We start from the raw sequence: 25,851 nt of genomic DNA on the forward strand, positions 1-25,851 counted from the left end.
AAAGTTCCCCTATCAGATCCCTGATTGGGCACCAATTGCCAAGTCCAGCTCAAGCAACTGTCCAAAGAGGGTCAGAGGGGGCAGCGGGAGATTGATAAAAAACACAACACAGAGTTTAAGAAAAAGTGGGGGCTGGGTGGTTCATTGCCTGACTGAACACAATGACCAAATAGAAACAGGAATATCTTCCCCATTTTATCACGCTCACTGCAAAGCCTTCATAACCAATTTCTATTACTTAAGATTTAAAACATTACAGCCTTGAGGCTGAAACAAATAAAAATGCTTCTGTATTAAAAAAAAAAACAACAGGACCCATCTGTATGCTGTCTCTACTCAAAGGAAATGAGGGCAAGGACACAAATGGACATTTGCACACCAATGTTTATAGCAGCATTACTTACAATTACCAAGAGATGGAAACAGCCAAAATGTCCATCAACAAATTGGTGGCTAAACAAACTGTGGCATATACATAAGATGGAATATTATGCAGCTGTAAGACAGAATAAAGTCATGAAGTATGTAACAACATGGATGGACCTTAAGGACATTATGCTGAATGAGATTGGCCAAAAACAAAAGGAAAAATACTGTATGGTCTCACTGATATGAACTGACATTAGTGAACAAACTTGGAATATTTCCTTGGTAACAGAGACCATCAGGAGATGGAAATAGGGTAAGATATTGGGTAACTGGAACTGAAGGGATACAGACTGTGCAACAGGACTGAATACAAAAAGCAGAAATGGACAGCACAATACTATCTAACTGTAATACAATTATGTTAAAACACTGAATGAAGCCGAATGTGGGAATGATAGAGGGAGGAGGGCTGGGGGCATAAATGAAATCACAAAGAAAAATAGACGATAGAGATTGAGATGGTATAATCTAGGAATGCATAGAGTGTATAATGACAGTGACTAAATGTACAAATTTAAAAAATGTTTTTGCATGAGGAAGAACAAAGGAATGTCATTACTGCAGGGTGCTGAAAATTGATGGTAACTAATATTTTAAAATTTCAACTTATGTGTGAGACTAAAGCAAAAAATGTTTATTTGGTACAAAATTTATATTTTGACTAGTGTATCTCCTAAAATAACTTATGTAGATAGTTGGTTAAACAACATAAGTACATGGAACCTTGAGTAGGAGATGAGATTTTGTTGGTTTGTCCAGAGTGATGCCCCGATGAATCCCAGAGTGATTTGATCAGTGAGTGAAAAAATATTTGCAAAGTCTCCTTCAGGGAATGGTGAGAACAGGGGAAAATTCAACCCCCCCAAGTTGAATTCTTGATATTCTCACAAGCAGTGTGGACAACCAAAGCTATAAGCTGAGCCCCCAGTCTTGGGGTTTGTTCATTTGAAACTAAACCCCACAAAGGATAGGTCAAGCCTACTTAAAATTAGGCCTAAGAGTCACCCCCAAGAGAGTCTCTTTTGTTGCTCAGATGTGGCGTCTTTATCCAGCCAACACAACAAGCAAACTCACCACTGTCCCCCGTCTACGTGGGATATGACTCCCAGGAGTGTGGACCTTCCTAGCAACTTAGAACAGAATTTCTAGAATGAGCTGAGATTCAGCATGAAGGGATTGAGAAAAACCCTAGAATGAGCTGAGACTCAGCATCAAGGGACAGAGAAAACCTTCTTGACCAAAAGGGGGAAGAGTGAAATGAGACAAAGTGTCAATGGCTGAGAGATTCCAGAGTCGAGAGGTTATCCTGGAGGTTATTCTTACGCATTAAGTAGATGTCACCTTGTTAGTCAAGACGTAATGGAAAGGCTGGAGGGAACTGCCTGAAAATGTAGAGCTGTGTTCCAGTAGCCATGTTTCTTGATGATAACTGTATGATATAGGTTTCACAATGTGACTGTGTGGTTTGAAAACCTTGTGTCTGGTGCTCCTTTTATCTACCTTGTCAACAGATGAGTAGAACATATGGAATAAAAATAAATAATAGGGGGAACAAATGTTAAAATAAATTTAGTTTTGAAATGCTAGTGATCAATGAAAGGGAGGGGTAAGGGGTATGGTATGCATAATTTTTTTTTCTGTTTTCATTTTATTTCTTTTTCTGTTGTCTTTTATTTCTTTTTCTGAATTGATGTAAATGTTCTAAGAAATGATCATGATGATGAATATGCAACTATGAGATGATGTGAATTACTGATTATATATGTAGAACAGAATGATTATACATTAAGAATGTTTGTGTTTCTTTGTTATCATTTTTTTAATTTAAAACTAATAAAAAAAATTTTTAAACTATTAAAATTCAAAAAAAAAATGAAGGCTTTTGATGAATGATAAACTGGAACACAACAAGCATCAGAACAAAGTATGCCAAACCAACCAGATAATCTACTTTCCCTTAGGTTGCAAAATGAAAACATCCTCATGTCAATACTTACATCTGTGGCATACAGAATGTCCACAATCCTCTGCAATACAGGGTCATTTTCCCCCTCATTCTCCTGACAAATCAATTCAATGTTTCTTAGTTTTCCAAAGTAGAAATCTCTCTCCTTCTCCAAGTCTTCGACAGTAAGTTTCAATACGTTGACCTATATAAGACATTAGAAAGGATAAGATACCTAGCCATTAGTATACCAGTAACATATCAGACAAACTTTTAACCAAAATCGAGATGTGGTCTTTGACCAAACTCTATTTTCTTTAGCCCCAAATAAAGGACTTGTTCACAGCAAGCTTGACTATAATAGCTCCCAAGTAAGGGCATATTACATCTTGAAATATGCAGGAATTTCTCAGAAACTGAAAAAGGATTAAGGGGAAGAAAAAGAGGGATGGGGTGGGGGCAGAGTCCTAAGACAAATACAGAAGTAGAATCCACAGTCCAGTCTTGCAAGGTAGTTGACAATCACAAACTGAGTCCCTAATGGGCCTGGGAAATCTAGTCCAGGTCTGACTACATGTGGAGGGCAACTGAAAAGGAGGAATAGCTGAGTAGGGTAGAAATGGTAAACCAGAACGGAAAAAATTACCTAAAGGTGTCTAATATTACTCAGAGGTTACCCCTCCCTCCCCACAGTTGGGGATGGAGGCTATCGGTGACTCTTTAAAAAAACCAGTAATCTCCGAGGAGAGCATCCTGGTACCTTTCTCTTTCCCAGAGTCTTCAAAATGGAGAGAAGGCAGCAGAGGGAGGGAACAAATGAAATTACATTCCACTACTAGCTCCAAAGAGCATCTCATCAGCTCACCATGCTTGCTACAGGATCCTCCAAGATCTCCATTGAAGGGCTATAATTCCCACAGAAGGGCTATGAAGAAATAAATCTTAGTGCTGAGGCCAGAACTCTATCTAGTCATAACAAACCTCACAGTCTGTTACGTATTTTAATCATGGTGCACCTTCATTCCAATACATTCCTATCTATGACAAGGGAATTCAATTTTAACTCTTACTGAAAGCAAATTACATGGCATATAGTGAGAAATAAAACCCTCACAAGATTCAAAAGCTAGGGCCACAGAGCAGCATGGAAAGTCAAGCCAGGAAATCAAAGGGGCAGCAGATAAGAACAGTCTTGGTAGCAAGGAATTCTGAGAGCCAAAAGGTACCAAGAAAATCAACTAGTCCAACCTTCTGAACTTAAGGTGCTAAAATTACAGCAAACAAGCTCTTAGCCCAGTAAAGAAGCCACATACAACGAAGAGGATCAAATCCTGCCACAGGTGAAAAAAGCTCCCTCTTCATAATTTGCAGGCAAGAAGTACCCAGGGATGGAAGAGCAGGTGACTGGGACCACCAGGATCAATCTGTCAAAGACTTAACTAAAAGTTCAACATCAAAGTCTTACACAGACCAAATCAGTCAAGATTCTATACCATCTTTCACTACTCATTTATCAACAAGATAAATCACTTTTAAAAATAAAACGTCAGTAAAGTACTACCATTCCCTGGTGACCAGTAAAGCTATATTTTCCCTATTCTCCCTAACCTTGCTTTTAATTCTGCTTGATGCCTTTCCTTAAACTATCAGCTAGCCCCAAAGAAGGAAATGAAAGGGTATAGAATGAAAAAAGCTGGCCAACCCCAGCTGTAGGAAGCTAACTGTAAGCTTTAGTTCCACAATCCAAGAAGCAAAGAAGAGGCCTTCTAACCATGCGCCTAGTGGCATTAATGTCAAAGGAGGAAAGCGAACTCAAAAAACAATGCTAGACTGAAGTTTATCTGGACCTGTTTTACTAAGCGCCACTCTCACAAACCCACTGCAAACTTCTCTGGTCTTGTATATGAAATAAAACATTTAATCCAGTATTTTGCTTCTTAACAAAAATAGCTAACAAAGGCACCAAAGTAAGACATCCAACCTTCTGGATCCCACTCAAGCATTCCTGCAGGGGAGGAATACCTTCTGACTTCCTGTGTAATTGCCCAAGCAACTCCTGGTTTTTGGGCAGTAACTACATATAGGCATACATCTGCTACCAAACTATCTATACTCTGCAATAGATTAATTTCTAAATAACAACATTAAGAATCAAATGTTTGGTGGGCTACGGTGGCTCAGTAGCAGAGTTCTCACCTGCCATGCCAGAGACTCAGATTCAACTCCCACTGCCTGCCCCGTGCCAAAACGAACAAAAAGAAATCAAATGTTAAAGGATAATGCATTAATGACACTAAATTGTATGCTCAAAAACAATAAAATGACAATTTTCGTGTTGGTACAATAAATTAAAAAAAAAAAAAAAACGCACAAGTCAACTGAGAGCCACTGTGTTAAATTTTAGTGTGACTTCTTCAACAAGACCACAAACTCAAACCAGAAGAACAAGTGTCTTCCTTGTTATCACTATGTAAAACCTAGTGAACTGCTGTACCTACCCACAATAAACACTCAGTAAATATGCACTAGGTCCCTGGCTTTCATCTGCCATTCCTCTAAATGCTAATTTATTAGATTATAAAAAAATCTATTGCTAGTAATCAAGTTTCTCTTAGAAACCTCTCTTATAAGGTTACAGGTACACACCTAAAAAATGTAAGAATGCTTTAGATCTGCACTGGCCAACATGGTAGCCATGAGCCACATCAGTGGGTGCAAGGAAAAGCAGAACCTTCTCCAAATGCCTTAGATAAGCCACACAACCTCCTCCACTCAACTCCCCATTCAGCAGTGACTGACTGGAACCAGATATACCTGCACAAATCCCAGCTCAAGTTATTTGACCTTTCTGAGCCACACCATCCTCATATATAAAACTTGACAAGGTTGCTGCAAAAGTAAAATTGAAATGTTAGCTATTTTTGTTAAGAAACAAAATACTATATAAAATACTTTATATCATAGACAAGACTTTTGGTCCCTGTGAATTTTTAAAGAACACTTCAGAAACTATTCTGGTCTATTAAGATAGCAGATAAAAACCCTAAAAATCTAACTCCCATTTATCCCAATGGTGTTGGTACCAAACACAATTCCAGACACTTGACATCATCAGCTCATGAAATCTGCTCAACTACTAGGAGCAAAGAACTAGCCCCAATTTGCATTTAAGGTTAATAGGTTCTAAGAGGTTACCTGACTTGCCTCAGGTAGAAGTAAGCAGCAGAGCCAGGACAATCCCTAAATCCACACAACTCAAAGCCTGTGGTCCGTCACAAAGGACACAGAGCTGAGCCAAGAGCAGCAATCCTACAGACCTTGTGTATCCTTTCCTGGGGAACACAAAATCATTCAGTGGACACCCTAGCCTTGGCAATAACAATTCTTTATGCTCTTGTATTTTTCTCAGAAACTGCTTCCTATGTACATCCATTCTTCAAAACACAGTTACAAGAAAGTCTCCTTAATCTATACAGGACTCCTGTACTCCCCCCAGTGAAGGTACCCAGAGGATGCTCAAGTGAGCCAAACTATAGAAATAGTGATCTAGTCACCAACACTCCCAACGGGCCTAGGACCATAGGGGTACACACAAATGAAACATGAGAGCTAAAGAAAAACAAGTTTGGACAGGCCTAGCGTTCCCAATCTCCTAGAAGCACAGATCTGGGTCCCAAGAGTTTCTGGATTAAACTAGGGTCATTACCTCCAGTTTTTAGGACTTGACTTTAAGGCAAATAAAAAGGATCAATCCCAATTTCAATGAAATCAAGGTGTATCCCTAAACATTGGAATTATGAAAATCATCCAAAACCAAGCAAACAAAACAATGGTAAAGACGGGGGAAAAAATTTCTAAAGTCTAAAATCTGTTCTAATCGAAAAAGACTTCTAATAAATACCTTACGATTACTTAACATGAAGCAAGTCATTTCAAATCACTGAACTAGTAAGAACAGAATAGCAACAGACTTCTCATACCAGTTTCACTCCCAACTCAAACGTCCAGTGACCCCAGGATTCAGCACAGAGACTGTCATATGATTTATTAGTAGTAGTAGTAGTATTCAGAAAGAGAATTCCCCTTTATCTTTCGTTAGAGCTAAAAGTTCAAGAGACATTCTCTGGATTCCCACAAAACCTTCACAGTGCTCCAGAAATATCCAACAGGATTGTAGTCTACTGACCAGTTTCCAAACAGACATAGGCTTCTGCCGAACTAACAGGCTTCACAAATGCCTGAACTCTCCTCCACCTCCTCTCTGCAGTGCTCAAGAATCACAAAGACTGCTTTGGCAAGCAGACCACAGATAAGCCTCCCATGGCCATCAAAGCAAGTGTCCTTTCCTCTGAAGTGACTCATGTCTTGGACCCAGGAGTTGCCTACCTGCTGCATCAATTCAGCTGCTTCATCATCCCCATTGCCCACACCAGGATTCTTTCTCACCACACCTGGACCAGCCTTAGGAGTTGCAGTAGTTCTCTGTGTTGAAATGGGCCTCTGTGGAGCTGAGAAAGGAGGAGAGGTTTTTTGAAGTGAGAAATTTCAAAGGGAAAAAAGAATTCACAAGACGACAGGGGAGAATGTGACAAACTGCCTTTCACAGGCATTCAGTGAAGGGAACCAATGATGGTGAGCCCAACATGTAAGATAGTCTCACATTTGCCTGAAGTAGTTTCTAATCCTGACAGTAGAATTAAGTAACAATTTTTGCCATGATCTTTTGTGCTGGAAATAAGTCTTTCCATGGGGCTTTCCTCCACTGGAGTGAGTGAACAGGACTATTGTCTGCAAGAGGTACAGTTGTTCTGGTACACAATGATCTACTTTCACCCAGCTCCAAACAAATCCACAAATGGGGCAGCTGCACAGAGTGCCTGAGTGAGCACTCACTTCACGTTTAAAATGAAAATTCATGCCAGCAGTGAGCGCATCACAGGCCCTGCTGTTGTCGGGTACCCATGGTTCTCTATTTAGAAAGTAAAATGTTGCCTAACCCATAACTTTGGGCTTCCTGGATTAGGAAGGGGGAAGGAAGCCATAAGGGTGTCAGAGTTTGCTATTACCACAAATAACTTCAAAGCCCTATCTCTGCTCACTTTTTAGAAGAAATCTAGAAGGGCGGAAAGAAAAGCATGCAACTCATTAGTACTTTTCTCAGTGATAACAGCCAGACAGGTGAAGACAAGCAAAAAACAGCAAAGGGATCAACTTAACTACAAGTTAAAATAATCAAGAATGCCCTACCTTCAAAGTAAATGTAGTATTCACAGCTTTATTCATACATTCAGCAATTATTTTGTAAAGCTTGTGCTACATGCCAGTCTTAGAAATCTCTGCTCTTCCTGACACTCCAAATTCAATAACAGTAAGGCCCTTTACCCGCAGTAACACACATTTCCTCTGAATGGCTCTTCCTAGTATACGTTTATCCAGAGAACTAAGTGCTTCATGCAAGTCTCAACCTGAATGTCAGCAGCATACATAGCTCCCCATTTTTAACAGCTAAGAAATAAAACTACTCAATTTCTGGACAAAACAAAACCCTCATACACTGCTGGTAAGAACATAAAACGGAATGGTGCAGCCACTCTGGAAAGCACTCAGGCAGTTCCACAAAAGGTTACACAAAGTTACCATACAAACCAGCAAATTCCACCCCTATGTATATACCTAAGAAAAATGAAAATATATGTCCAAACTAAAATGTGAACATGAATATTCTTAGCAGTATTATTTATAACAACCAAGAAAGTAGAAACAACCCAAATGCCCATCAACTAATGAAGAGATAAATAAAAGATGCTAATATCCATACAATAGAATATTATTCAGCAATAAAAAGGAATGTAGTTTTGGTCATGGATGATGGTGATAGCAGCCAACACTGTGAATGTAACTGACACTACTGAATTATATGTCTGAACGTGGTTAAAAGGGAAGTTTTAAGTTGTTTATATGTTATTAAAATAAAAATTTAAGAGCAAATGAAAAAAAAGGAATGAAGTACTACTAATATATACCACAGCATGAACTTTGAAAACATGGAAAATGAAAAGTCTGTCACAAAAACCACATATTTATATAAAATGTCATGTCCAGAACAGGAAATATAAAGAGGGAGAGAAAATGAACTAGTGGTTGCCTAGAGCTGGGGATGGGAGAAGAGACCTGAAGCGAAATTGGAAGTAACTGGTAATTGGCATGGGGATTCTTTTCTAGGTGATGAAAATGTTCTAAAGTTGTGATGATAGCTGCACAACTCAATTAATATCTAAAAAACACTGAATTATACACTTTAAATGGGTGAATTACATATCTTGACGGTGCTATTAAAAATTAAAAAGAACCCAGTATCTCCCTCTATCTATTTGATCAACCTCTCTCAAGGCACCAATGAGATCTTAACTAATACTCTTGCCACCTTCTGGAAAAGGAAGAATTTGCATTTTTCGAGCATCTAACCTGGCCCAAAGAGAAATACAGTCTATGAATATACTACTGCAAACACATTTTGGAACATAACATCATAAACACATAACCAAACTAACATCTTTTAGAGATGGTCTCAATAAACAGCCTCCCCTGCTTTTTAGACCCTGCTAGCTTAATTATAAGTTAAAGTCAACCAATGCCAGGAAGGACATGAGTAAGCACAGAAAGCATGGTGATGCAAACAGCAAGAGCATCCTTGAGACCTAGAGAGCTCCTTCAGTTCCTGGGAATTCAGGCCTCATTGTAACTTCCCACCCAAGGGTTTTATGAAATGCCCTTGTATTCAAGCTAAAGATCTTTATTTATGTGAGGAATTTCTACAGAAATCCTTACAGAAGAAACTGGAGCAGAGGTGAAATGGGTTACAGCAGGCCACAGAGATCTAAGAACAAACACAATCCATGCTTTTGTCACACAGCCACATTTTCCTGAAAGGAGGAGGCAGGCTGGGATTATGCTCTCTAAAGGCAGAACGGATGGCTACTTAATAAATTCTGGTAGAATGCTGAATAAATGAATAAATTAATATCTAGATTAATTTTATTTGGAAACTGATTTTTATTTATTTTTACCTGAACTGCTAGAGCTGAGAGGTTTCTTTGGTTTATTCAGAGCTGAAGCAACAAGGGAGGGAGCCACTGCCGTCTCTTGACCTTGTCTGGCAGCCACAGGATCATAGTCTTTTCCATCATAGTTTGCATCAAAAAACTTCTTGAACCACTGAACAAATTCAAAATTGTCCTGAAACTTTCCTTTCACTAATTTGTCCACAGGAATTATCTGCAGAGAAAAATCAAGACTGTTTAGTCCAAAGCTAGAGGCTTTTGGCAAGCAAACTTGTACATGCATCAGTACATAGCCCTGCCAAAAAAGAGAAAAAAATATTTTAGAAGTAGGAACTGCTAAGTCCCTAGAAATTTATAAAGCTAGCTTCATTCAGTTTGCCTTCTACAGAGTACCTACACCTGTCAAGTCCTCTCCAAGTCTATCAAATTTATGAAAAGTCAAAAACCAAACAAGTATCTGTAGAAAAGTCACATATACACATCTAGACACATTCTGAATGTTGATATGAATAGTCTCTCCACTATAAAAAATAAATCCCCATGTTACTTCCATGGTCACAGGGCCTACTGCAAAGTATGAAATTCATAGTACAAACCAACCGCAGGCATCTACAATGAACTGAAATGAAATTCTGTCTTGAAGATGGGTCAAAGTGCCAAAACAAGTCTAGTACAGATTCCTACAAAAGGGCATGTTTTTCAAATAATTCAAATCATGTTAAAGCATACTTCAAAGACCGTGTAAGTTTTTTATTGTACAAGAATACTGTGTTTGGGCGGGCCAAGGTGGCTCAGCAGGCAGAGTTCTCGCCTGCCATGCTGGAGATCCCGGTTCGTTTCCCCGTGCCTGCCCAAGCAAAAAAAAAAAGAATACTGTGTTACGAGATATTACATCAAACTGTTAACTTGCTAATCAGAGTTTATTTATCTTTTAACTCTTCAAGGACACTGGTTGCAATATTTGTTATAAAAAAAATATGTAATAATCTGAACTACAGCCATGCCTCTCAGCAAGTAAATATGATTTTTAAAAATTAATCAGTATGAGGCTGAAACATTTGCAAAAAACTAGAAGCACAAGGGGTGGAACAGGGGTATAAATGAAACAAAATTGGCTGTGAGTTGATAATCTACAGGGAATCATTACAAGTAGGGAGCATTCTCTACTTTTGTATACTTTAAAAGTTTTCCATATTCAGGGGAAGTGAGTAATGAGACAAAACAAAGCGGCAGTGGCTGAGAGATTTCAAACAGAGTCGAGAGGTTATCCTGGAGGTTATTCTTACGCAGTATATAGATTTCCCCATTTTAGTCTAAGGTATATTAGAGAGACTAGAGGGAAGTGCCTGAAACTGCAGGGCTGTGTTCCAGTAGCCATGTTTCTTAAAGATAACTTGTATGATGATACAGCTTTTGCAATGTGACTATGTGATTGTGTAAACCTTGTGTCTGATGCTCCTTTCATCTATAGTATGGACAGCTGAGTAAAACGTATGAATTAAAAACAAATAAATAATAGGGGAAACAAATGTTAAAAAATAATAATAGATGGATACATGGGGGAAAGTACCTATTGCAAACTATGGGCCATGGTTAACAATAATATTTTAATATTCTTTCATTAACAGTTAACAAATGTAGCATACCATTACTATCGGTCAATGGGTAGGGAACGGGGGGATAATGGATATGGGAGGATTTGGGTTTTATTTTCTTTCTGGAGTAATGAAAATGTTCCAAAACTGATCATAAGGATATATGCATAATTATGTGATGATACATGAGCCAGTGATTGTATACTTCAGATGATCTGTATGGGGTGTGAATATATCTCAATAAAATTGTATTAAAAATAAAGGTTTTCCATATTCAAAAAAATAAATTTTAATTTCCTGAAAAAAAAAATGCCTGTAGTTTAAACTATGCCTAGCATCTAAATGGTATTCTTAAAATACAAAGGCTTTTTTAATATATTGTAGAGACAAAACTCAACTAAAATAAAGTTAAGAATGACTTCAAAGTAAATGAAGCCAGAAAAATCAACAAGATAATTAAGGGGTGATTATAAGCTTTACAAAAATATCAACCCCCAAAAAATGCCTTATTAAAAGGATCAACCCTTTTAATGAAGGGGAAATAACAGTTACTTAATTTTTCATTCTATTATCTACTCAAACAAAAGTGATACTTGCCCCAATGAGACTTGGTGGACCATGTTTCTCGTATCTTCAAATAAACCTAGAGGCAAAAGGGAGCTTCCCAGCACCAACTAGGGATTCTCCTAGTATCTGAGAGCGCAGCTATTTCTAGAATATTCTCTATTGTCAATATTTATTTCTAGATATGGGATGCTTCACAGAAATAAATTCAGAGATTTAGAGAGTTAAATCTCAGACCAACAGAGATTAAACAATAAAATTAAAAAAAAAAAACAAAAAACATGTAACAGATTTACAAGTTGACTTATCTAGATAGTTACCAACTTCAGAAAATGAAGAAAGAAGACAGGGCCTGGGAATTAGGGGACAGAGGGAAATTTTGTTCCCAGTAAATTTTGTGCTATTTGGGGGAAAGATCTTAACTCTAAAAATGGTAAAAGAAAAGAAAAAGTCCCAAGTTATGGGTTAACATCTGTATCCTGAGTAACAAACTAAATGAAAGAATAAAACTTACTTTGTCAACACCCATTCTCTTAAAACCTGCTTGTAGTATTTTGAAGTTCTGGATGTATTCATGTTCTAACTTAGCTTGGAACTTCACCTTCTTCAAGGCAATGGAACCAGGGAATAGCATATCCATAAACTGACAATAGGCAGCCCCTGAATGGAACAAAAACAAAAGAATAAACGTCATACTAAGTCATTTCATGCTACTATTAAATAAACAGGCTAAACTTTTCCCCTGATTCATTTAACTCAAGTACAATTTAAAAAGTTATAAAGCAGACCTACAAAGCCCAAAAGCTTCTTTACCACCCGAATTCAAAGTCAATTTTTAAAAATCTATAATAAGATTGTGGTTTAATCTTATAAATTGTTTAAGATACTTGCACTAGGAAAACTACAATAAAGAGAAATTGAATGCTTCTATGAAATTTTAAAACTCCTATTCTTTATTAAAAGCCAGCACGTCAATAAAATGACAACTAGAAAAGTAAATGTATAGAATAGAAAAAAGAAAACCAGAGGTAAGATTTTCTGATTTTTCACAAGAACATAACCTACTTCTCACTCAGGGGTGGGAACAGATGGAGGGGAATATTTCCCAAGTATTTCCACAATCCATCCTCTCACCTAGGTTAATTTTTTTTCTTTTTACTAAGATGTTTGTTTCCCTGGACTTTTTTCTTTTCTTTTTTTTTTTTTACATGGGCAGGCACCAGGAATCAAATACAGGTCTCTGGCATGGCAGGCAAGAACTCTGCCTACTTAGCCACTGTGGCCCGCTCTCCCTGATTTCTTATATCACTAAATAAACTTAATCTATCATTTGTTAAAATTGAATAGAAGGTATATCAATGTTCCTCCCTTAAAAATACATATATATTTTTACTATATATATATACAAAATATATATATATATTTTTTTACTTTAAAGACCACTTTAAGAAATTACTTCAGATATTTCATCCCATTTGCTCTCCAAATTTCTCATTTCCCTCACTAGCCCATTTTTTCCACCACCATGCCAAAGAAAGGATTTTCTCAGTGCTTAAAATTTCCTGGAATGTTATTTTTCTAATACCTACCAAACCAAACTCTCTGAATACAGGGCAAGCTTCACTATGAACTTACTACCAAAAGAACAATCCAGTGACTAAATGGTAGGTGTTCTGCAGCATTCAAGACCACCATAGAATGTATATTCAATTTACTTCAGACCAGCCCAAACTACTTTCCTGCCAAGTTCAGCCTAAAGAGTGCCATTATCATTTTTGAAAAGAAGGTGCAAAAAGAGTAAAAGCACTTCCGTGACCAAGGTGACATTCTTAGTAGAAAGGATCCTTAGAAAGTGAAGTCTGATTTTTTAATAAGAAAAATTATTTAATTTTTTTGATTTAATTTTAATTTTTAAATTATTAAAAATTACTGGGTGATTTTTAATAATAAAATAAAAAAACACTGATGGTATTCTATGCATCAGTCAATGATTAAAAATATTTATTTTTTTTTTTATATTTTTAACCATAGAGACACTTTAATAGCTTTCTAAATTCTAGGGAATGATGACCCAGATTCTTTAACAATCTAACAGCATGAAGAGGGGAGAAACTGTTATGCTTTTAAAAAGAATGAACAGTCATAATATATCAAACTGTCTGGATCCTAAGACATACAAACCAACTTCAAAAGAAAAAAAGAAAAACCCACATAGTAGATAAATCTAAGTATCCATACCTATGGCACTGTGTTAAACAAAAGACATTTTTCTGTAACAGCAAAATAATGTGCATTTATTTATTCTCAAGCCATCCTTGGTACTACCAAAGTCGATCAAAACCACATAAAAGCATGAATTATCTGCTTCTCAAAAAAAAACCTGTTTAAAGAACTATGACAGTTTTTATCTGAGAGCTAGAACAATCACTACAAATTTTTAAACTGACCAGAGGACCAAAGGTACAGTGACTTAGTCAAGTCCATGAACGCCAGAGACCAAGCTTAGGACCAGACCTCAGACATCCTCCCAATCCAGTGCTCTTTTCCCAACATCATTATACTCCTTCTTATAATATCCTACAACAGAGTAAAGAAGCTGTTACTGGATCAGGGCAAAAAGAAATATGCCATACAGGTGTACTCTGAATTGGCTGAAATAAAATTAACATATAAAGGAAAACATTAGACTCCAATAAAAATGGGTAAAAGCAACTGAACAATTCACAGAAGAAATACAAATGGCTAATAAACACATGCGTGTACAGCATAAGGAAGTGATTTTTATTTTTAAAAGGACAAGTTTATGCACAAAAATGGTTATCACAACTTTATTCACAGGAAAAACTGGAACAAGACAGATCTTTAACAGGAGGAACACTCAATTACATACACTACACCATTCCAATCCTCAAGATAAAATATTTTGCAAGCATTCAAACCTGTATTTTTTGTTTTGGGGGAAAAAGCTCAAAATTTAATGTTAAAAAGAAAAAGCAAGATACAAAAACCTATTTAGGGGTGAAAGCTTCCTTGAGGGCATGGGCAATGAGTCTTGTCCTGGCACCATGGGATCAACAATGCCTTCCTCAGACTGTGCAACAGGACTAGATACAAAAACTCAAAAATGGACAGCACAATAATACCTAATTATAAAGTAATCATGTTAAAACACTGAATGAAGCTGCATCTGAGCTATAGGGTTTTTTTTTACTATTATTATTACTTTTATTTTTTTCTCTATATTAACATTCTATATCTTTTTCTGTCGTGTTGCTAGTTCTTCTAAACCGATGCAAATGTACTAAGAAATGATGATCATGCATCTATGTGATGATGTTAAGAATTAATGATTGCATATGTAGAATGGTATGATTTCTAAATGTTGGGTTAATTTCTTTTTTTCTGTTAATTAATAAAAAAAAAAAAAAAAAACAATGCCTTCCTGACCAAAAAGGGGAAAAGAAGTGTAACAAATGAGGCATCAGTAGCTGAGAGAGTTTAAACAGGGTCAAGAGACTATTCCTCTGAGTAACCCCCATGCAAGCTTCGGTTAGACATTGTTACCTATGATAACTTGCAAACACCAACCAAAACCATTCCTGCCAATCCTAAAGAATACCTAGAGCATTATATAAGATTCTACAAAGGTTCCATCGACTAAGGTAACTTTCCAGAAACCTACAAACTCCAGATGGGTCTCTGGACCAGATTAGTCCTGAAATGCAGAGGGGCCAGCCGTTTCAGAACATCAACTAGTTCCGTCCCCCATCCCATATTACTGACAGCCCTTCCAACATGCAAAAGTGAGAATGGCAACAGCCCAAATACCTCTAAAGGATGGGAGAAAGATCATGATGGTGGAGTTATATAGAGAAGTAAGATTTAACAAATAAGTAAGAGTGCGGAATCACTGTTATTTATATTTTAATCTCCCATACCTTAGAGCAGCTAGAAATAAAAACCTAAAATTGTGGAATTGCAACCCATACCAAACTTTGAAATCTGTTCTACAACTAATTGTTGTAATGTACTTCGAAATTTATTGTTTTGTATATATGCTATTTTTAACACAAAAAAGGGGGAGGAGAAGTATAACAGAGAAGATAGAATTTAACAAATGATATGACTGCTAAATCATTATACTGATACTTCTTTTGGTCTCCAGTGTCCTGGAGCAGCTAAAAGAAAAAAATCATGGTACTGTAACCAATACCAAACTTTAAAATCTGTTCCATAACTACCTGTTAAAATGTACTTGGAAATTCATTGGGTTTTTTTTTTGTATATATGTCCTATTTCATAATTTTAAAAAGTTACAAATATATAGATATGTGGCTTCCTTTTATGTAAAAAAAATCTATCTTAATATTTACGCATAAAAAAAGACTAGAAGAAAATACAATGTACCAGATTAAACCATATGAAAATTAATTTTTGCAGATCTAAAAATAGTCAAATAGTGTCCAATCTGTGAGTGGCAGTACTAAGGTATTCCATTTTTAAAATAATTATGTACTACCGTAATACTTTTATAATCAGAAAACAAAAAAAGAAGATAAAATTGTAACAGGAGAAAAGATAACATTTTTTAAGGAAAAAGGCTGTAAGCTTCTGGCCTATATTATAATGCCTCAACTAGGTCATGTGGCCATGACCAAAACAAAAGTTAACAGTACCAGCAGGGCTATCTGAGGCAGCCAATGACCCAACAATGTGCAACAGAAAAGGTCCATGTCATCTGTGGCCTGAGGCTGACAGACTTAGGGTGTATCACTATGCAGACTACCAAATCTCCACCTACTACCCTGGCTCCTCTCTACCAGGCTCTGTCTATGCTGCAAGCAGAGAACACAAAACATGTACATGATGCAACCCCTACTCCAAAAGGCTGTAGTATTCTCAAGTACACTGGCTCTCAAACCTTTCAGTCAAGGGTCTCTTGGAAAATTAGATGAGAGTTAGAGCCAACATTCTGCACAGAATAGATGCTCTCCTCTCAGAAGACCCCAGATTAAAAACTCCCAGGGTTTCAATACGAACACACAGGAAATGAACTGTTAAACATAAGAGTTCTGGCTTTGGGGAGAAGGTAAGGCTTGAATTGGGTCTTAAACGATGAATAAGATTTGGAAATAGAGGGCTGTGAAGAGTTATTACCATACACATTAAAAGGTTTAAAATATTTAACATGAGAATAAACTGTACAATACACGTGTACTTATAAATGTTGTTTACTGCAACAGTCTGTAATTGCAATAGATTGGAAACATCCTAAACGTCCACTGATAGAGGCCTGACCCAAACAAGTTATGGTACGACAGTCATAAAAGATAATGAAGTAGCATTTCACATTTGGATATGAAACATTCTCCAGAATACTGTGATGAAATAAGCTACTATTTGTATAAAAAGGGGGAAAAGAGAACACATACCCCGGAGAATCAATTTTAAAATCAATTTTAAAACATTTTGAGTTTTGTTATTCAAAAAATAAAAACTGTATATTCAAAAAATAAAAAGTGTATCAATTACATTTTTAACTATAGGAAAATGGAAGAAAGTACAGCTAAAGTGAGTAATCTAGAGCAATCGTTTAACCTTTCTTTGCCCTAGAATCATTATATATGTAAAGCACTTTAAAAGTGCCTCCTTATGATAAGCACTCATATATGAAGCCATAATTAGGGTGAAAAAAAAAAACAGCAAGCAGATGATAATGACCATCACTTTTTTTTTTTTTTTTTAACATGGGCAGGCATCAGGAATTGAACCCAGATCTCTGGCATGGCAGGCAAGAACTCTGCCACTGAGCCACCATCGCACCGCCCTATCACTAACTTTTGATAAAGGACTATATAATCAGAAGAAAATAAGTTGTCATCTTTTGTATCGTTTTGTTTCAAATAGTCAAGAAAAATCAAGGAGATGCTTGAGGAGTTCGGCAAAAAAGTTGGGTGAAGAAAAAAGTTAAGTGAAGATCCTTGGGCAGCAAAGTGACTTAATGAAAACAGTTCCTGAGAAAGTCTGCAGCCCTAAAGGCCTGAACTAGTTAGAATGTCACTGGGAAGCAGTAAGCCAACTAAAAAGGGGTTGGATCCAAAAGACCCTTTAGAAGACAAAATAGAACTTTTTTGTGAAGAGCTTCAAAAGATGATTCTCAGGTCTGAGATACTAGAAGAACGATGGAGGAGTACCTGGAAAAAAGGAGCATATCTGAGGAGAAAACAAAGCCAGGGGTTAGGTAATTAAGATTGTGGAAAAGTATATTATAAATATGACAGAAAACACCACACCACATCAAAGACGGCGAGCCTAGTTAGAGGTGTAGGGGGAGCAGGCCATTAACCAGGCTGCAAGGACAAGCGGACGAGCTGTTTTTTATAACCTCAAGAACTGTCAAGGCCCCAAAATAAACTGAGGAATAAGGAAATCTAACATTTGTTTGGGGGCATCTGAACACCTCTCCTGTTCTTGGAGCACAGGAATGAGGAAGGAAGTCAGGCTGGAGGGGAAAGACAAAAAAGAAGTCACTGAGGACATTCAATGAGGATGAATAAAATTTAGAGAAAGAGAGCTTTGAGAAGTCAGTGATGCATCCCTACGTGTGCAATGCACCCTGCTAAGCTCCTGGAAAACTGCAGGATGCCTGAACAGGGAATGGAACTGGGAGAACAGGGGAATGGTCCACCAACAGCAACCAGCATCTTTTTTTTTTTTTTTAATTAGAGAAGTAGGGTTACAGAAAAATCATGGAGTTAACATATACCCATCCTTACACAGGTAGTTTTCCCTATTAACAATTTGTATCAGTATGTTACCTGTTACAACTGATGAAACAATATTATTTTAACTACACGATTATAGTTCATAGTTTACATTAGGATTCACTGTGCTATACAGCTCTTTGGTTCTGTTTTGTTTTTAATTTTTATTCTAGTAACATGTATATAACCTAAAATTTCCCCTTTTAACCACGTTCAAAATGTAATCCAGTGTTCATAAGCACATTCACCATGCTGTGCTATCAGCACAATCCATTACCAAAAATTTTTTCCTAAACAGAAACTCTATCAAGTTAGTCAGCATTAACTTCACCGTCCTAACCCCAACCCCAGTCCCAGACAATCTGTATTCTAGTTCCTGACTCAATAAATTTGCTTATGCTAATTATCTCATGTCAGCGAGGTCATACAATATTTGTCCTTTTGCATCTAACTTATTTCACTCAACACGTCTTCAAGGTTTATCCATGTTGTTGCATGCATCAGAATTTCATTCTTTTTCATGGCTGAATAATATTCTATGTATACAGCACGTTCTGTCTATACATTCATCTGCTGATGGACATGTGGGCTGCTTCCATCTTTTAGCAATTGTGAATAATGCCACTAAGAATAACAGTGTGCAAATCTTTGAGTCCCTGCTTTCAATTCTTTGGGGTATATTCCTAGAAGTGAGATTGCTGAATCAAATGGTAATTCTATACTTAATTTTCTGAGGACCTGCCAAACTTTTCCACAGTGAATGTACCATTTTGCACCAACAATGAACGAGTGTTCCTGTTTCTCCATACACTCCGCAATACTGGTTATTTTCCATTTTTTTTAATAGCAGCCACTCTGGTGGATATAAAATAGAACAATTTTGATTTGCATTTCCCTAATGACAAATGATGTTGAGCATCTTTTTATGTGCTTATTGACATTTGCATCTCTTCTTTGAAGGAATGTTTATTCAAGTCTTTTGCCCATTTTTAAATCAGGTTATCTTTTTGTTGCTCATAGAATCTCTTTATATATCCTGTTAAAACCCTTATCAGAGATGTAGTTTCCAAATATTTTCTCCCATTCTATAGGTTGCTCTTTACTTTCATGATAAGGTCCTTTGGTAAACAAGTTTTTAATTCTGATGAAGTCCTATATCTATTTTTTTCTTTTGTTGTTCATGCTTTTGGTGTAAAGTCTAAGAAACCACTGCCTAACACAAGGTTCAGAAGCTGCTTCTCTATGTCTCCTTCTAGGAATTTATAGTTTTGGTTTTTATATATAGGTCTTTGAGTTATTTTGATGTGATTTTTGTATATGGTGTGAAGCAAGGGTCTGCCATTCTTTTGCATATGGACATCCAGTTGTCCCAGCACCATTTATTGAGACTATTTTTTTCCTATTGAGTGGTATCTGGTTTCCTTGTCAAAAATTCAGTTTATTTCTGAACTCTCAATTCAATTCCATTATTCTGTATGTCTGTCCCTACATCAGTATTATAATTTTTGAATACTGGTGCTTTATGGTAAGATTTAAAAATCGAGCGGTATGAATCCTACAACTTCTTTCTTTTTCAAGATGGTTTTGGCTACTAGGGACCCCTAGTAAATCTGATGATTATTTCCACATACATATGATGATTGGCTTTTCCACTTTTGCGAAAAAGGCTGTTGGGACTGACTGTAAAAACTCAGAAATGAATAGCACAATACTACCTGATTGAAGCACAATAATATAAGTATGCTGAGTGTGAGAAGGATAGAGGGAGGAAGGTTGGGGGAACATATGAAACCAGAATGAAAGACAGATGATTAAGACTGAGGTGGGAATGCCTAGAGTGTACAATGGCAGTGACTAAATGTAAAAATTTAAAAATGTCTTTGCATGAGGAAGAACAAAGGAATGTCACTACTGCAGGGTGTTGAAAATAGATGGTCATTCATATTTTAAAACTTCAACTTATCTGTAAAACTAAAGCAAGAAATGTTTATGTGGTACAAAATGTATATTTTGACTAGTGCATTTCCTAATATAACTTATATGGATGGACTAAGTACATGGAACCTTGACTTAAGGCATGAGATTTTGCATGTTTGTCCAGTATGATGCTCTGATAAATCCCAAAGTGAGCTGAACAGTAAATAGAGAAGTATATGCAAAGTCCCCTTGGGGAAATGGCAAGAAGGGGGGGAAATTCAACTTCCCCATTTGGAGAATTTCTGATATTCTCGCAAGCAGTGGGGACAACCAAATCAATACGCCAAGCCCACAATCTTGAGGTTTGTTCATATGAAACTTGTCCCCACAAAGGATAGGTCAAGCCTACTTAAAATCAGACCTAAGAATCACTCCCAAGAGAACCTCCTTTATTGCTCAGGTGTGGTCTCTCTCTCCAGCCTACACAACAAGCAAACTTACCCTCCCCCGTCTATGTGCAACATGACTCCCAGGGGTATAAACCTCCCTGGCAACATGGAACAGAAATCCTAGAATGAGCTGGGACTCAGCATCAAGGGATTGAGAAAACCTTCTCCACCAAAAGGGGGTAGAGAGAAATGAGACAAAATAAAGTGTCAGTGGCTGAGATTTCAAACAGAGTCGAGAGGCTATCCTGGAGGTTATTCTCACGCATTAAGTAGATATCACCTTATTATTCAAGATGTAATGGAGAGGCTGGAAGGAACTGCCTGAAAATGTAGAGCTGTGTTCCAGTAGCCATGTTTCTTGAAGTTGATTGTATAATGATGTAGCTTTCACAATGTGACTGTGTGATTGTGAAAACCTTGTGGCTGATGCTCCTTTTACCTATGGTATGGATAGATGAGTACAACACATACATTAAAAATAAATAAATGTTAAAGTAAATTGAGTAGACTGAAATACTAGTGATCAATGAGAGTGAGGGGTAAGGGGTATGTTATGCATGAGTTTTTTCTTTTTTCTTTTTATTTCTTTTTTTGGAGTGATACAAATGTTCTAAGAAATGATCATGGTGATGAATATACAACTTCGTGATGATACTGCGAGCTGTTGATTGTACACCAAGTATGGAATGTTCGTTATGTTAAGAATGTTCGTGTTTGTTTGTTGTGTTAATAAAAAATAAAAAAATAAAAAAGGTTGTTGGAACTCTGATTGGGACTTCACAGAATCTGTAAATCACTTTAGGTACAGTTGACATCTTAATTTAGTCTTCCAATCCATAAACATAGAACATTCTTCCATTTACTTAGGTCATCTTTAGTTTCTTTTAGTAATGTTTAGTTTTCCGTATATAGGTCCTCTTTACATCCATGTTAAACTTTACCTAGATTTTAATTCTCTCAATTGCTAAAATAAATGAAATTTTTTTCTTAATTTTCTTCTCAGACGATTAATTACTAGTATACACTAGTGATTTTTGCACATTTATCTTATACCCCACCACTTCGTTCAATTTGTTTACTGGCTCTACTAGCTTGGTTGTGTATTTTTCAGGGTTTTCTACATAAAGAATCATGCCATTGCAAATAGGGACAGTTTTTATTTCTTCCTTTCCAATTTGAATGCTATTTTAATTTCCTAGGCAGCTGAAAGCAGATACTATGACATCTGCTGGCTTTATAATGGAAATTTATTAGCTTACAGTTCTGAGGCTGAGAAAATGTCCAAATCAACAAAATGCCTTCTTACTAAATACCAGCTGCTGGAGATCCTTGGATCCTCTGCCATAAAGAAAAGCACATGGCAGTGTCAACTGATCTCTCCTTTCTCTCCTGCATCTCACTGCTTTCGGCCTCTTGCTTCTATGGCTTTCGCTATATAAATTCATCCCATTTACAAAGGTCTCCACTAAAAGGATTATGACCTACCCTGGACCACACCCCAACAAAGCAACCTCATCAAAAGTTCCCACTCACAATAGGGCCACACCCACAGAAATGGACCAGCTTCAACAACATGATTTTCTGGAGTACACACAGTTCTAAAGCACCACAGATGCCTTTTACTTCTTTATCTTACCCATAAGTGGTGATCATGAGTATTCCTGTCTTATTCCTGATCTTAGAGGGAAAGCTTTCAGTCTTATATCACTGAGTATGATATCAGCTGTGATTTTTTTTTTTTTTGGATGCTCTTTATCATACTGAGAAGTTCCTTCTATTCCTAGTTTTCCAAGTATTTTTCTCAAGAAGGGATGCAGATTTCTTCAAACACCTTTTCTACATCAGTGGTGGTGATCATGTGTTATTTTGTTTTTCCTTCATTTTATTAACTTATCACTGTCTTATGTTGAACTACCTTTGCAGACCTAGGATAAATTCCACTTTATTATTGCGGATAATTCTCTTAACACGCTCTTGGATTCAGTTTACTCATATTTTGTGGAGGTTATTTGCATCTATATTTACAAGGGATACTGGTCTGTAGTTTTCTTGTGGTATCCTTATCTGGGTTTGGTATTGGTTGCAGACCTGGGATAAATTCCACTTTATCATTGCGGATAATTCTCTTAACACGCTCTTGGATTCAGTTTACTCATATTTTGTGGAGGAGGTTATTTGCATCTATATTTACAAGGGATACTGGTCTGTAGTTTTCTTGTGGTATCCTTATCTGGGTTTGGTATTGGGGTGATGGTGATCTCCAAAAATTTCCCTCCTCTTAATTTTTGGACGAGTTTTAACAAGACTGGTATTAGTTCTTTTTGGTCTGTTCGGTAAAATTCAACCATGAAGCTATCTGGTTCTAGGCTTTCCTCTACTGGGAAGTTTTTGGATACTAACCTGCTCTCTTGGTCTATTGAGATCTTCCATTTCTTCTTGAGTCAGAGTAGGTAATTTTTGTTTCTAGAAATTTGTCCATTTCATCTAGGTTATCCAATTTTCTGGCAAACAGTTGTTCATACTATCCTCTTATAGTTCTTTTTATTTCTGTGGGTCTGATTTTAGTTATTTGTGTCTCTCTCTTTTTATCTTTCTCAATCTAGCTAAAAATGTGTCAATTTTGTTGATCTTCTCAAACAATCAGCTTTTGGTTTCATTACTTCAGTAATCTCTGCTCTAATCTTTATTTCCTGGCTTCTGCTCACTTTGCTCTTGTTTTTCTAGTTTCTCCAGTTGTGGGGTTGGGCTCTGATTTGAGTTTGTTTTTTAAACCTTGGCATTCAACAGTTTGACTACTACATGTCTGGGCATACTTCTCTGGGTTTTTCTGTTTGGGGTTCAGTGGGCTTCTTGAGTATGTATATTAATGTCTTCCATTAAGTTTGGAAGACATTCTTTGAATATTTCTTTGAATATTCCTTTTGCCCCTTTCTCTCTTTCTTCTCCTTCTGGGTCTCCCATAATGTATATACTAGGATGCTTGATAGTGTCCCACAGATCTCTTAGGGTCTGTTCAATATTTTTCATTCATTTTTCTTTCTGCTCCTCAGTCTTAATCATTTGAATTGTCTTGTCTTAGAGTTCACTGATTCTTCTTCCAGATCTAATATGCTTATTAAACCCTCCAGGAAATTTTTATTTGTTATTATTATTTTCAAGTCCAGTATTTCTGTTTGGTTCCTTTTTAAAACTTCTATTGGGATTCTTACATTATTCAACATTTTCCTGATATCCATTAGTTTTTTCCCGTTTCCCTTTATTACTTTGAGCATATTGAACATGAATGTTTTTTGAAGTCTTTGTCTGGTATGTTCAAAGTCTGGTCTTCTTTCTTGATGGTTTCTGAATTTTTTTCTTCCTCTTTGGATGGGCCATCGTTTCTTATTTTTTTTTCTTTTTTTTTTTTGTCTTGCAACCTTTTGCTGTACACTGAACATTTTAATATTTTAATGTGTTGGCCTTGGGGTTTAGTCTCTGCACCTCTATTCCTTAAGTCTGTACCCAGCTAATGACAGAAGAGAGATTTCCTTGAGTGCCAGGAACTAACAAAAATAAACAAACCAAAGCAAAAAAGACCTCTAGCAGTCTGCATATTGGCTATGTGTTGGCTGAGCTCTCCAGAGTTTTATTCAGTTTTCCACCAGTCAGGAAGAGGACCCCAAGAAGAAAGCAAAGTACAGGATTTTCTTCATCTTTTCTGGACTGTCCTCATTTGTGGGTTTAGGAATTTCTCCATTTGTAGGCATCCCAATGTTCCCTCTACTCCTTATGAAACAAGATTGCCTCCCCTCCCAGGGGATACATTATGTGTCTTGAAGCTGGTAATCTTTTGCCCCAGGCCACCGTGATTTGTTTCTTACACTGCTCTCGAGGTCCGCAAGCTGCTTGTGCTGGCAGGGCAAGTTTTAGAAGGGCAAGCCAGAGAGGAGTTTCCTGGTTCAGTCTTTAAGGCTGCCACTCAAAAGACTGACACTGACATGCAGATAGGGGTTACTCTGCTCGTTCCATAAAAGGGAACAGGACCCACAACAGGAGTGCAGGCCAGCTTGGGAACAAGCCAGGGAGGGGATAGGGATGAAAATGGGGACCAAAAAGGGTACCACAAACTTCTCCTACCATTTTCAACGTTGTATTTTCTTGGTTCTGTACTCATCCAATTACTGCAACCCTTCAACTGTTTTCTCAAGTTTTGAAGAAGAGGGCACTACCAGTTTTTGCTAGTTGTTCAAAGATTCTGTAAGGCAACAATCCTGGAATATCTTGAGCCACCATCTTAGTCGGCTAGAATCTCGCCCAGCTTCCACTTTTTGACACAAGTAATCCCTCATCAACATCATTCTCTGTGATAAGGGTTTTTCCCTTAATGACTAGCATTCAAAATAAGGGGACTACAGATGTAATAGCGAATCTGAAAACAACACGCCAACTTTGCAGTGAAAGTGATCCTCACCAAGCAAAGGTCTTCTCACTGTTGGGAGAGAATGGCGTGGGGGTGGGGGCTGTTGTAGAGAACCCACAATGCTGACAAAACTCAGACATTTCACAGGCAGCCAGCACATTAACAATGGAGTTCCTCACAGCTTTCCCTCTTAAGGGACCCTTTTAAAGCTTGCACTTGATGGAGAATTCTTGTCTGCTTGAGCCTTTCCTTATATGAGATAAGATCAGGAGGGACCAGGCACTGGTACTAAAGGCTTTTGACACAGACCTCAGTAAACACAAGGAGCTGAGGAGCTTCACCTTCTTTAAGACAACAATCCCTAGCATCAGACCTTGTTCAGGGGCAGTGTCTGTGGCTCATCCTATTTATTCTCATACTGGAAGCCAAGACCTTGTTTTCTAAACATTAATGTGAAACATAATACAATTATCTACATACTCCAAAGAGGTCCTACAAGGCTCTCTAGAGAACTAGTAATGAATGAATAAAAGTTTATTTACAAATCAGAACTAGGTGGGGAAAAACACTGTTGTCTGGGATAAGAAAAGTGGTAGGCTTTAGGCAGAGCTGCTATGCTTCAGGCAGAGCTGCTATGCTTCACAGGTTTTTTTAATGTGCTAATTATTATTGCAATTGATTATATACAACACACAGTTTAAAATTAACTCTCTTTCAAATGTTTCTTT

At 37.1% G+C, this 25,851-nt stretch overlaps 1 protein-coding gene across 2 annotated transcripts in view; it reads right to left on the reverse strand.

Annotated features, from left to right (window-relative positions):
* MAPRE1 (microtubule associated protein RP/EB family member 1) overlaps positions 1-25,851 on the reverse strand; it is a 52,867-nt gene that overhangs the window by 16,666 nt on the left and 10,350 nt on the right. For both annotated transcript variants that reach the window (XM_077111493.1, XM_077111498.1), the window contains exons 3-7: positions 12,109-12,254; positions 9,442-9,649; positions 6,761-6,882; positions 2,427-2,579; positions 405-496 (exon numbers count right to left, since the gene is read on the reverse strand). In XM_077111493.1, the coding sequence (XP_076967608.1) occupies positions 407-496; positions 2,427-2,579; positions 6,761-6,882; positions 9,442-9,649; positions 12,109-12,254 (719 nt within the window). In that variant the 3' untranslated portion in view covers positions 405-406. The remainder of the gene's footprint in view (positions 1-404; positions 497-2,426; positions 2,580-6,760; positions 6,883-9,441; positions 9,650-12,108; positions 12,255-25,851) is intronic.

Source organism: Tamandua tetradactyla, chromosome 1 (assembly GCF_023851605.1).
Source record: "Tamandua tetradactyla isolate mTamTet1 chromosome 1, mTamTet1.pri, whole genome shotgun sequence".
NCBI classification, from domain to species: Eukaryota; Metazoa; Chordata; class Mammalia; order Pilosa; family Myrmecophagidae; genus Tamandua; species Tamandua tetradactyla.